At 32.7% G+C, this 14,243-nt stretch overlaps 1 protein-coding gene across 1 annotated transcript in view; it reads right to left on the reverse strand.

Moving 5' to 3' along the window:
• Window positions 1-14,243, reverse strand: part of VWDE (von Willebrand factor D and EGF domains) — a 78,098-nt gene that overhangs the window by 41,210 nt on the left and 22,645 nt on the right. The window contains exons 4-9 of the mRNA XM_033192100.1: window positions 9,625-9,690; window positions 6,586-6,833; window positions 5,635-5,724; window positions 3,939-4,083; window positions 1,182-1,399; window positions 866-939 (exon numbers count right to left, since the gene is read on the reverse strand). Of these exons, the coding sequence (XP_033047991.1) occupies window positions 866-939; window positions 1,182-1,399; window positions 3,939-4,083; window positions 5,635-5,724; window positions 6,586-6,833; window positions 9,625-9,690 (841 nt within the window). The remainder of the gene's footprint in view (window positions 1-865; window positions 940-1,181; window positions 1,400-3,938; window positions 4,084-5,634; window positions 5,725-6,585; window positions 6,834-9,624; window positions 9,691-14,243) is intronic.

The raw sequence follows: 14,243 nt of genomic DNA on the forward strand, positions 1-14,243 counted from the left end.
CACTACTACGCTTTCTTGAGGTTTTTCCACTAAAATGTCTAAGCCTTTACTTATAGCCATAAAGGATTCTTGCCTGTGAGATCAGTTCCTTCAGGTTCTTAACACCTGTTGACACCATTGGAGAACAATTTTTTTATAGAATAGTTTCTACATATTGAATAATTTTACTGACAATGATCTTATTACACATTTTTAGGCAAACCACAAACCATCTTGCATCATGAAAAAAATACTGATGCAACACTAAGACATTCTTATCATTTTCCTTACAGACATCTCAGAATCATGAATCTCTCAGAAGAATATAACTGAGTTTAAATCTTTCTATGCAGATATTAATAACAAAATAGTTTAGATTACTTTTTGGTCTTTTGCCCATTTTACTTTAAATTCCAGAGGCAAATATCCAGGTATCTATAATATTTATAATAGTTTTTTTCCTGAATATTCTTGTCAAGGCTTAGGAGTAATTAGTTTAAAAAATAATTCTAATATGTTTAATCATTTTGCCCAAACTTAAACATTGTTTTAATATCATATGGAAATGTTCTAAAACATCTTTAGAGCAAATAATTTAATCATTATTAAAAATTTAAAAAGCGTCTAGCAAAAAAGATTCTCTGCATTTGTAATAATATTTGCTTTTACAAGTTCAGCCTTGCAAGTAATGGATGTCTTTTACTAAGAATTAGATTTTAAGGCAAAAAAACTGCATAAACTAGTATCTTGAAACAAGTCAGTAATGCCTTTCTGTCTAATTTCCGTGACTAGAACTAAAAAATTATAAAACAATATGCTGTTTAAAATAAAACAACAAAATCAAAGCAAACAAAACTACTAAAAGAAGAAACTTTCAGGAAATTACCTGCCATCAAATGTAATTATATGTGGGTCAGTAAATGAATAGCAGTAAGCAGTTGGGACATCCTTTACTTTGATCTTAAAAGCAAAGATATTTTTGGTAAATATTATCATTAATTATATTTAGTGATACATAAAAAATTGCTTAGCAATCTCAACAAATTTTTAAGTATTGTTTTTATCAAAATTATTAAAATTGAATCATTTAAAAACTAATTTACCAAAAAATGTTTTACATAAAAAGTTTATAAGACATAATGATAAAATGCACATTTCTTCTTAAAGCTTCAATTGCAGTAATAGTTTTGTAATCTGTAAACCTGGATGCTGTCTGGAATGTAGTTGTTCCACAGGAAATCCTCATTAACTATTGGTTGCACTACAATGTTTGTAACTCTATCTCCATCTCGAGAAAAATCTGTGACAGCAGTGTAGTACACAAAAGTGTGGCTACAGGTTCCATTAGCACAGGAAGATGTCTGGTGAAGGTCCACATGACAGGAGGACAGTGCCAAATTTAAGCCTAGGTGCTCTCTACCTATATAATGAAAAAATAGGTTTAAAAATTTCCAAGAGAATATACTAACCAAAGCATGTAATAAATTAATTAACATGAAACATTGAATCGAAAGATTATTCTCAAATTATTTTCTCTTTCTTAAAGCATATTCCAAATTTTGTCTAAATTAAGCCAAAGCTATTGAACCTACCTGATTTTTACAAAGAATTAATCAACTATAATGTATACATATGTACACATAAATACATATTATGATTTTCAATTAGGTTATAAACCTGTATGCAACTGAAGGAAATTCAAAAAGAATAAATAACATTTATTCTTTTACATATTACATATATTACAATATTATATATACTAATAGGATTTTTTCTGTCTAAGATTTGCACCTTGGGCCCAGATACTTCTGCAATATTTCTTAGCATATGTGTTCATGTTCCATCCATTGTTGAATAGTAGCAATGGCTTTTAATTGTTGATAAAGGGCTTATCATCTCAAAAAATAGAAAAATCAAAACAAATGAAGATGATCTCGTAATGATAACAAGCTGTCTTCTTTCACTTCCCAAATATCCCAATATATTCACAAGCTTGAGATGCTCCCTCACTTCGGTAATAAAGAATAAAAGATAATTTGGAAAGGAAATTGTAGCAAAAAAAGAGAAAAGAACTGCAGGAATTTGTATAACTAAACAAAAAGAACAGATTTGCCCCCAAAATTGGCCATAGAGGAATTATACTATCATATCCAATTAATGATTCCAAAGTCCTCCTAAGAATCAAAAAAGAAAAAAGTTGTTAAAAAATGTTCTATCTTCTTTTCTTCCATACAGACTTTTAAGGTATGAAATTATGTTAATCAGATATAAGCACACTGAACTATTTTTTAGAAATATATACTTTCCCCATGCACATAAAAAATAAAAGAAACATTCAAACTCTTAACCAACTCTCTAAGGTGAATACAGAATATTTCTAGCCTAGATATAGCCCATAACATCAATTCCCCAAGTCAACACATGAGGGGTTGTTCTCTTTAAGCCTGTGAATAGCAGCATAGTCTGTTTAGAAATACACTCAGACACCAACTGCTTCCCTGTGAAAGGAAAGATTTAATGCTACTGTACTTAAAGAGGACAAAATGAGGAGTATCCAGAATGAAATCCAGAATTTTTTCTTCAGAAAACAAAAGCCATTTTTAATTCTCAGAGAAAGAGAACATGCATGCAAACTTCTAAAATGTAGAAATATATTTAGGCTATTATTATATTATTTTAGCAATGCATGCCTTGTTGAAAGAATTGAAAGCATGAAAATATATTTTAAAGTATACCTGTAACTGAAGGAAATCTTTGACTGACATGATTTTGGAAAACATCAATTAACATCATCCTCTTTCTGTTCTCTCCATAAACTGTAGTAATATTTGCATAATATGCTTTTCAGAGCTAACTTGAAGTAGAATTGTGTCAAATAGTCCAAGAGAGAGGGTATAATTTAATATGTCTGGGCTGTAATTAAAAATATAGTGTTGCTCATGGTGCTTCTGAAACCTGAGTGAGTCAGTGGGTATTATCTGAGCCTGTTTACTGTCAACAATCCTAAGATGACCGCTCTTAATTCCTCTATCTCTTTAGCCATCTCTTTTCTTGAGTGCATCATTCCAAATGATTCTCTCTCTCCTGGCATTTTTTAATCCTCTTGTTTCTCTGATTTAATTATTTATAATATAGACATGAAGGTCTATAGATACCTTGTGTTTGGTATATTTACTAAAGACAATGTATGTTCTATGGTGAAAATGTATGTGGTATGCTGATGAAATTGTAATGTCTCTTAAAGGTTACATTTTAATTTATGTATCTGCAACTTGCTTTGATCTCTACATCAGAGGCTCAGTGGGAAAAAGAAGATAATCAAGCCAATCACGGCTATGCATGGTTTGTCCTCGCATATTCTATCTTGTTATGTGGGAGGATTTCCTCACTCTACCCATCGACACATACGTGGCCATGTATCACAACATCCATATAATTAGTAATTGAAATAGAAGAATTTTAAGACACGAGATCCCAAACATAAATGTACACTAGGGAAAGAAGCTTGAAGGATGCATTATGAGATCTATATTTCATAAGCTTGAACTTTTAACGTAACTTATCAAATGTCCCTCATTGGGGATTATTTGAAAAATCTTAAAGAGCAGTTTTCCCTCCATTTCTGTAAACTACGCAAAGAGAAGAATAAACAGGAGACTAAGAAAAAAATAGGAGAAAAACAGAGGAGCGAGAGGAGAAAGATGATAATGAAGAGGAGATTATTAGCGATTCTTTTTCTTTTTTTTTTTAAATGTATGCTTTCAGCCAAGAAGAAGAAATGCAAATTGCTTTGGCAATCATCAATTTGGCCCAGTATTAGTAATATGATTGGGCTAAAATTTGAGGTCAACATGCGACATGATTTATTATATGAGTACACTCCAGTGACTTTTCCTACAGAAAAAAAAGCATTATTGTTCGCAATCTAATAATAAGATTAAATAAAGTTAGTATATTACCTTGATCAATAGTTTGCAATTTTAATGAGATTTTGCATTCTTGATCAAGCTCACTAAATTCAGAACAAATAATAGGAATTGTGCTTTCTATCCTCAGGTAGTATTCTTTCCCATCCTCTGATATAGTGCTCAATTCAGGCTGTAGCTGGTATGAGAAAATATGTAGAAAAATTATGTTAAAATATAATTTATTTCTAAGGCACAATTTTGAAAGGGCATTTTTCTCAACAGCACATATTTTGCTAAATGAGCTGGTAATAACTTAAGCCCTAGAATATTTTAACTAAGCAAGACCATTAAAATCAAACCTATGAAAATACAAGCAGCACACACAGGAGTATATGGAGCTGCTGCACTACTCTGAGTTTGACTCACTTTGGTTCCCCAACACATTTGGCAAATCATATCCAAGCCTGCTTCAATGATTCTGTTCTGTGGTGAGCACTGGAAAGTGAAGAGGAAAGAAATATTTCTGTTTTCTTCCATTTTATTGCTAATGTTTACTGACACACCAACAGAAGACTCCGTTTTTCCTTAAGGATTAATACTATCTCAATTAGAAACTTAAGTACTTTTAATACATAAATCAAATTATTGTTGTCACTAGAAATATCTCAACACTTAGCCTATTTCTCAGCATCTGATTTCCAGAGTTGGACTTCCTGAGAACTGCTGCAACCCAGGATTGGCCCTATTCTCATTCATAGGCCAATCCTTTTTTGAGGCAGGAATATTTTCGTGCAGTCTGAAGTCTTTGCTAGCTCTCAAAACAGATGTTTCTTAGTACTGAATATTCTCCCTGTTAGCCTAATCAGACACGGTACAAGGGTGGGGGTGCTGACCTTTGACCCCTGACACTGTGCTGAATGCTAACCAATGTAAACTAAAATGTTCCTGTATTCCCAAGGCTTGACCTCTGTTTCCCCTCACACTGTAGTTATGCAATTCTGACAATGTGGTCCACTCTTCCCACTTCTTTTCCTGGTTCCTACTGTGTGTACATGGACTTTATTCATAAACAGGGTTTATTCTTGTCCTGAGTCCTATTGTCACAATCTTATCATTTATCTCATCTTGTCGTTGAACTAGAAATGAATCTAGGTCCAACTGGAGTCCTGTGTGTGAGACCTTCCAGGTTCACAGTGCTTGCCTGCCTTTTGATATTGCCCACACATCTTCCACTGCTTATTAATTCCCTGTCACCTCTGCTCATCTGTTAGAATAGCTCTTCAGTTCTTGGGTCTGGTGCTACCAGCAACAACCAAATCTCCTTCTCTGTTTAGTTAGCTCAATCTTTGCAGTCCATAAAACTCGTAGCTCTGGGTCAATTCTACTCCAGTCAGAGACTCTGCTACTTGGCCTGGGATCTGTCTTCCAAAATGCATGATAACTAAATATCACTAGGCTAACTTTAGTTACGTGATGGAATGAATTAGAAGACTAGACCTTTTGCTTTACTCTAATTTGAGATATTTCTTTAAAAATTGAAAGTACATCTCAACTTTAGTTAACAGGACCCCTCAAACTTTGCTGTGCATTAGAATTATTGGGGCTTTTCTTCAAATACAGGGACTCATGAGTCTCAACATTCTGATTCAGTCTGTGATGAGGTACAGAAACCAGCATGGACAGATTACAGTTTGGGAAACAGAGTTCCAGAGAATAATCTTTCTGATGCATCCCCACTGATACGTACCTTAATGCCTGCAAAAAATTCTTGGCTTTCTATGGCTATACTTTGTACATGCGGATTCTCCAAGAAAAAGACAGAAGCGCTACAGAATATCTAGGGATATAATTAAAAAATAATCACTTAGCAATTCAATTTTGGAGAAAACGTGTAAATTATCATTTTTTAAATCCTAATTTTAATTCTTCATAGATAGTATATAGAGATAATAAAAGAATTAAATCATTTAAAAGCTTACTTGATGTTTGAGAAAAATCCCATCATTACAAAATATTACTTATTCAAACCTCAACAAAAAGTATAGTAGGCTTTTTATTTAGGATGTTTTAAAAAGTACTTAAGGGCGGGCGTAGTGGCTCATGCCTGTCATCCCAGCACTTTGGGAGACCGAGGCATGCAGATCGCGAGGTCAAGAGATCAAGACCATCTGACCAACATAATGAAACCTCGTCTCTACTAAAAATACAAAAATTAGCCAGGCATTGTGGCACACGCCTGTAGTCCCAGCTACTCGGGAGGCTGAGGCTTAAACCCAGGAGGCAGAGGTTGCAGTGAATCGAGATCACGCCACTGCACTCCAGTCTGGTGACAGAGCAAGACTCTGTCTCAAAAAAAAAGAAAAGTACTTAAAAAGTGATATCATCATTTAAAAAATTAAAACATTTTTTCTAGAATAAATGTATATAATTTTAAAACCTGAGAGAGACATATATGTATAAGGATTAATCAATAATAATCAGCAAATTACTAAAATGATATATTCATATATAGTCACTAAGATCACTGATTCATCCAGTTGACACTAGAATTAGCAGAATTGCAAGGAAAAAAACAAAAAAAAAAGTTAGTGCTTTATACTCTGGGGATAAAATCTATTTTTAAGATATGATGTTTAAAAATTGTGTTTGAAAATCAGTATATTCATGAAAATAAACTCCAACTGTTTTTTTAACATACCCTGTCTCCAAGTCTGAGATTTATGCCATCAAGTTCTAAAAGAGAGCATGCCTGAACTGTGATCTCTTGTTTCAGCTCCTCTTTGACTTCTTGAGAAGAAATCCTAGACCAAGCTATGCGAAATCCCACTGAGTTGTTTGTAGGGGGAACATCAAAAGAACACCTACAGAAAAGCCTGGACTCAATCAACTCCACCAGAACCTCTGGCCTTCCTGCAGGTGGAGGTGGCAATGAGACAGTCAGCTGACCTGGGGAGAAAATGCGTAACTTGTAACTGGGAATCTTAGACAATGGAGACTGGCTTATGGAAAAAGCACTCAAAGACTGTAACTCTGGGATTTATCTTAAGAAAAAGCAAACTAAATTTAGAAAAATGATTATTTCTAACAATCCACAAAGTAATACATTCATATTCTGACCCATAATCACACAAATATTGATAGCCAAGCAACTTAGGAGCTCAAGCTTATATTAATGCAGGTTGAATACCTGCCTTTGAAAAGTCTAGCTCTTGAAAAGAAATTTGTGTTATTTGAAGCAATTATCTTTTCTAACAGATGGAACAAACAAAATTAAGGTTCAGTACATGATAATTCCTTGTTATAATGAGAAATAGTCACAAGAATGTAAAATAAAATGACTTTCTCTTTTACTCTTACAGTTTTCTCTTATAACTCAACTCATCATTACTCTGGGCTGAAAGAGTTGTTCATTGCAGAGCTGATTATACTATCTCAGTGAAATATCTTAATGCTTTCATTTTTCTGAGGTTAAAGAAATTTGAAGTTTCCTCTAGGAACTCACAGGAAGATTTTATATAGTTTTGAACTCTGGGCATTTGCAAAATCAAATCTGTGGATCTGAAAGTTTTCTGGATACGTTTTTTGTTTAGTTTTGCTCTGTTTTAGAAAGGAGAAAAATATCTGAGTGGTAAATTTGTAAAAGAAGATTTTAAAATGTTCTAAAATGTATAATTTTTCTATTTTATAAATATGCTAATTTTAGGACAATCACAAAACAATCTTTCAGCCTTGCCATGTAGATTTTGGAAAATTCTGGAAAGACCTTAAAATCTTTTCTGTGGAGAAAATGTACTTTTAGATATTTTACAGTGTAATTTTGTTATAGTCCCAGTGACGAATTATTTTCAAATTTATCTAGTAAATGAATATTTTACTAAACATTTTAAACATTAGACCAAAGTAGTATATTCAAACTTGAAGGAAATAACAAATTACTTTTGAATATATATTTGATCTTTAAATATCATAAAGCTGAGTAAAAAGTTATCCTTAAATATAGTAGGAAAAGGACATTTATTTTAAAACAGGGAAAAGCTATCTATGGAAATGATTATTAAGAATAGGAGAAGACAAATGACTGAAAAAAATAATTCATGACAATTAAAATGTTTGAATCAACACTTTAAATAGAGAACTATCTGGGCAGATTGATCACTGCTTTCAACAGTATAGATCAAAGAAAATTTGTTATATTTAAAGAAAAAGGTTTAGAAACAACAGATAAATTATTTCTGCTTAGAAAATAAAAATTAGTATTCCTTTGTCAATTCTAATATTAATATGTATTAAATATATTAATACATTTTCCATTTTATCATGAAGCTTTATATATTGACTTTCGACTCAATACTTTTATTTAGTGTTACTTCCTCAAACTGTGTACAATTTATATAGCAGAGTTATTTTAATTAATTGCATAAATGTTCTAAAGAGCATAATAAGTAGGTGAAATTTATTATTTATTCAAGAGAAAAATGTGATTTTGCTATAATACATATATATTGTAAAGAGAATTTACATCTATTATGCAGAGTAGTCAAATAATTACATTTTATATTTAATGCTGCTATTATGAATATTGTTTTATTACTTTATGAACTCAAATCACAGGGCTTAATTAAACTGACCTTCACATACAATAATAGGTTGTCAAAATATACAGAAAAAAGGGGCTAGAAAAACCATTTGGAATAGGACGTGAAATAGAGCATAAAAAATCAATTCAGAGTGATAAATTTTGAGGATTATTATAAAACTCTTTTTAAAATACCAAGTATAATAATTTCTAGGCCTGATATTTGAACATCATATGATCTATCCTGATTTATTTTATGTATTTATGGCTTGTTCCACCATATAAAACACCTCTGTTAATTAAATTAATTATATATCAACAGTCTCTCATGAATTTCAGATATCATATTTGGCTAACAGAAAATATGATAAGGTTAATAATCCCATAAAAGGTTAATATTTCAATAAATAATTTCAATTTCTGCCCATAATGTAGGTAGATGACATACATTTTATCACTTAGATAATCTACTTAATTTATCTTAAGGCATATTATAGTAAGAGGATTTCTTAATATCTGAAAAACCTTTAAAACATTTTAAAAATAGAAAATAAAAGATATACATTGAAAGGAAGAGAAAAATTTTGATCACTATTAACATCATTGATGTTTATCTTTCAAGATTTGACACAAATACAATCGTTCCCTTAAAAAAAAAGGGTGCTGTTGTATAATGTACTTCTATATTTTAATGGTGTTTGCAAAATATTTTGTCAGTGTTTATGTATCAGAAATATTGAATCAATCAGCCAATCAGCAGTTACTGGATGTTTGCAGGTTTTTAAAAACATTATTAGACAAATTCTGTTACAAATATTGTGCTCGCACACTTCCCTAAATAGTTCTCTAAGACATATTTTTGAAAGTAGAATTATTAGGTACAAACACATAGGGAGTTTTAAGAATGTTGGTATGAACTGCCAAATTTTCTTATGAAAGATTCTACTAATACACACACATTTGCCTAACTCTCGGTACCTCTGCCAACTCGAGGACTATTTCTTAAAGGCACAATAAAGTTATTTTTATTTTTGATAGCTACCAGACTTTGGTTATGTCAAATATCAGTATAATTCAACATCCAAAGCTGCAGAATATAATTATATGTTGAAATAGTCTAGTTTCTAAAAACATTATTAAAAAGCAAAATACGATACTTACGAACACAATCACCTCCTATTTCAGTTTCATCAGAGCCACATGGGTGTAATTGTGCATCAGAAATAGCTGCCAAAGGTTAAGGTTTGTATAATTATTCAGCTGGGCATGAAGATATAAATCTACATATATCCAAGATGACAATTTATTGGAGGGTGTTTTAATACAGACTAAGATTTTCTTAATTCTTCTCTTATTTCATAACATATTTTTTCCTTTTAAGGGTGAGATCAAATGAAAGATAAGGAATCATATTCCAAAACAATCAAAGCTTTAATATCTTATTTTCTAAGTATGAACCTGCATTTTTAAATAATGAAACACTGACCATATCAAATGCTGGCGAAGATGTGGAGCAGCATGTGCTGGTGAGAATGCAAAATGGTACAGCTATTTTGGAGAACAGTTTAGTGGTTTCTTACAAAACTAAACATATTTTTAGCATACGACACAGAAATCATGCTCCTCTATGTTTACCCAAAGGAGCTGAAAACTTATTTCTATACAATAACCTGCATATGGAAGTTTATAGCAACTTTATTCATAATTGCCCAAACTTGGAAGCAACCGTGATGTTCTTCAGTAGGTAGATGGATATGCTGTTGTACATATAGACAGCATGGACTATTATTCAGCCTTACAAAGAATTGAGCTATCAAGCCACAAAAAGACATGTAGGAAACTTAAATGAATATTAAGTGAAAGAAGCCAATCTGAAAAGGCTACCTACTAAGTGATTCCAACTATTTGAAATCCAGGAAAAGACCACACTATGGAGACAGTAAAAAGAGACATGGTTGTCTGGGGTTGAGCAGAGGGAGGGATGAACAGGCAGAGCATAGGGAATTTTTAGGGTAGTGAAACTAGTCTGTATGTCACTATAATAGTGGATACATGTTATGAGAAATTTGTCCAAACCCATAGAATTTTTGTTTGTTTGTTTGTTTTTGAGATGGAGTCTTGCTCTATCACCCAGGCTGGAGTGCAGTGGCGCCATCTCAGCTCACTGCAAGCTCTGCCTCCCGGGTTCACGCCATTCTCCTGCCTCAGCCTCCCGAGTAGCTGGGACTACAGACACCCACCACCACACCCGGCAAATTTTTTTTTTTTGTATTTTTAGTAGAGACGAGGTTTCACCTTGTTAGCTAGGATAGTCTCACTCTCCTGACCTCATGATCCACCCGCCTCGACTTCCCAAAGTGCTGGGATTACAGGTGTGAGCCACTGCACCCAGCCCAAACTTGTAGAATTTACAACACCAAGAGTGAACCTTAATGTAAACTATAGACTAGGTGATAATGGTGTGTCAATGTAGGTCATCAATTATAACAAATGTAGCACTCTGGTGGGGGACGTCGACAATGGGGATGGAGGACTATGCATGTGGGGGATTTATAGGGTATATGTGAAATCTAAAATAATAGTGAAACACACTACAATCTCCAGAAACGTATACAACAGTTGGTTTTATGCCAGTTCCTTGGTAATTGATTCCCCTATACTCATTACAGGATTATACCACCAATGAGCCAAGGACAGAGGTGGTAATACTTACAACCCAATGTACTGAATACAGTTAATTGACACAAGAGCAACTATCTAAACAAAGGTAGGTTCATCAGATTGCTTCTTGAAAGAATTTAGTATTTAAACTAAAAGACAAGGAGCTGGAAGCAGAGTCAAGTTAATGACAGAGCTCTATATGAATGTCTAGACTACTACTGTTGCTAATATCTGGAAGCTGATCTATTTCTCACACTTTCTGAGACTTTCCTACGTAACTCTTCCTCTCCAATGACATATCCTAAAACCCTTAGATGTGATTATCTTTTACATTATTTTCAGTTGTTTTTTGTTATGTGCAAGCCAAACATTTGAAATCACCCTAACTACTAGACATGTACATGTATATATAAAAGAATGCAGTATTCCTATAAAACATGGGGCCAAAATACACTATTTTCTTGCCCAAGGACTCCCAAGAACTGTGCCCCATCTGTGTTTGGGGGGGTTTCTTTTCTTCTTTCTTCTATTTGCTTTTCCCAGATTGCTTTCATAGAATACAGCCAGCACCCTGGCTGAAATATTTAGTATTAGGATTAGACAATTGAGAATCTCTAGAAACATTAGCAAGGAAGAAAATAAACCATCCTGCTTAAAACCTTCTGTTTCTTCCTGATTCAACCATATGCCAATAATTAAACTATAATAAAGTAATAGTTGTCAAGAAAGGAAGCAAACAAGTGGAAATCTAGTTTCAAAGCATGTAAAATGCGCAACATTTGATATCCTATGCACAGTAGTGGAACACTGTTGGGCTGCACAACTAACTTGGGTTAGCACAACGAACATTGTAAAGAAAAGAGATGCCTGACCTGCATCATGAAGCAGTAAAGATTTGTAAGAGGTCCAAGCAGAGGGAGAAACAAGTGTCAGATATGGAGAAGAGGACGGAGCAGAAAACTGCAATGATGAGATATTAATAACAGGTTGTAGAATATCCTCGTTGAGCATGCAAGCGTCCTGAGATCAACCTAGCTTTACTAGTCACTACCTGTGATGTTGGACAAGTGCCTGTTTTCTCTGAGCAATTCTTTTTGTCCATAGAATAGGGATATTTATTGCATGCATCCTATACTGACACAATGGTCTCATCTACATCCTTCCAATATGCTAGAAAAACTCTTTCCTAGGGGTCTTTGCTCTTGCTCTACTCTGACATGATGGCTACGTGGCTTGCTTAACTTTGGGACTTTCCTTCTCTCTTTTTTAATAGCGTTATTGAGGTATAATTGATTGAATGTATTTAAAGTGTAATTAATGACGTTTTGACATATGAATATACCCACTAAAATCTAACAATAATCAAGATAACAGTATTTCCATCACCTCCAAAAGTTTCTCTGTCCTTTTGTAATCCTTCTGCCTGCCACTCTTCCACATTCGTAGACAGCAGCTTATCTGCTCTATTATACAGTTTAGATTATATTTTCTGGAACTTTATATAAATATAATTGTACACTATGGGCTTTATGTCTAGAGAATTGCATTCCTCATATATGTTTGAGATTCATCTATGTTTTTGACTGTTCAATAGTTTCTTTTTTTCTTACAGTGAAGCCATCCTACAAATATAGTTCTTTCCCTTTTATTGAAAAAGTAGTATTTCATTGTACAGGCTTATCATAATTTGATTATCTATTAACCCGTTGATGGATATTTGTGGGTTTTTTCCAGATTTTTCGCTATTTTGAATATAGCTGCTTTGAACATTCATATGGAAAACTATTTAAAAACATTTGCATTCATTACTCTTGGCAAATATATAAGAATGGAATGGCTGTGTCATATGGAAGTATATGTTTACTCTTTAAGAAACTGCCAAATTATTTCCTAATGTTTGAATGTACCATTTTACACTCCCAGTAGCAGAATACAGCAATTCTGGTTGCTCCATGGCCTTGCCATCTGTAGTATGGTCAATCTTTTTAAATTGTATATATAATATAATGGTATCTCATTGTGGATATAAATCCATTTAACTAATGACCAATGATGTTAAGCATATTTTTATGTGCCCATTTTCCATTATTATGTCTTCTTTGGAGAAGTGTCTGCTCAAATCTTATTACAAAATTGTTTTCTTATTATTGGGTTTTGAGAGTTACTCATATATTTTGGATCCAATTCTTCATCAGATATAAGAATTGCAAATATTTTTTCCCAAGCTATGGCTTCTCTCTTCATTTTCCTTCAGTGTCTTTCAATGAGCAGAAGAGTAGAAATTTACAATTTTGATCGAGTCCAATTTATATTTTCTAATGGATCACAATTTTAGTATTATATTTTTAAAATATTTCTCTAATCTAAGATCACAAATATTTTCACCTGAAAGTGAAAGTATTCTCTCAAGCTTTGTATTTTTAGCTTTTATAATTGGGATTTGAGTCTTTGATGATTGTGAGGTGGGTTTTTCTTTTTACTGTATTTTGATGATATGAATCAAAGTTATTTTTGCATATGAATATTCAATTTACTAAAAACACAACTCTTTTTTCTATAAAATTGGATCTATTCTTGTGTTTAAATTAAGATCAGTTTACTGTGTGTGTCGGTGTTTTCCTGGGCTCTCTATTCTTTTCCATTGACTTATTTATCTATCCTCATGCAATTACCACATTATCTACATTATTGTAACTTTAGGGTAAGTTTGAAGTCAGATAATATAAATTCTCCAACTGTTTTCTTTATCAAAATAGTTTTAGGTATTATAGGTTCTTCGTATTTCTATATGAATTTTAGAATGAGTTTGTAAATTTCTACATGAAAGCTTGTTGTGATATTCGTTAGGACAATTTTGGAACTATAGTCAATTGGAGGAGAAGTGTTATCTTAATATCATGTCTTTTGACCACGAACAAGGTTTATCTGTCCATTTTCTTAGGTTTATATACTTTTTCTTAACAAAGTTTTGTAGTTTTCACTGTAAAGGTCTTACACATCCTTTGCCATACTTATTACTGAGTGTCTTATATTTTTGGTGCTATAATTGGTATTTTTAGATAAAATTTCTGATTGTTAATTGCTAGTATGAAAAAATACAAATGATTTTTAAACGTTGA

The sequence above is a fragment of the Trachypithecus francoisi genome, unplaced genomic scaffold (assembly GCF_009764315.1).
Source record: "Trachypithecus francoisi isolate TF-2019V2 unplaced genomic scaffold, Tfra_2.0 Lachesis_group4, whole genome shotgun sequence".
NCBI classification, from domain to species: domain Eukaryota; kingdom Metazoa; phylum Chordata; class Mammalia; order Primates; family Cercopithecidae; genus Trachypithecus; species Trachypithecus francoisi.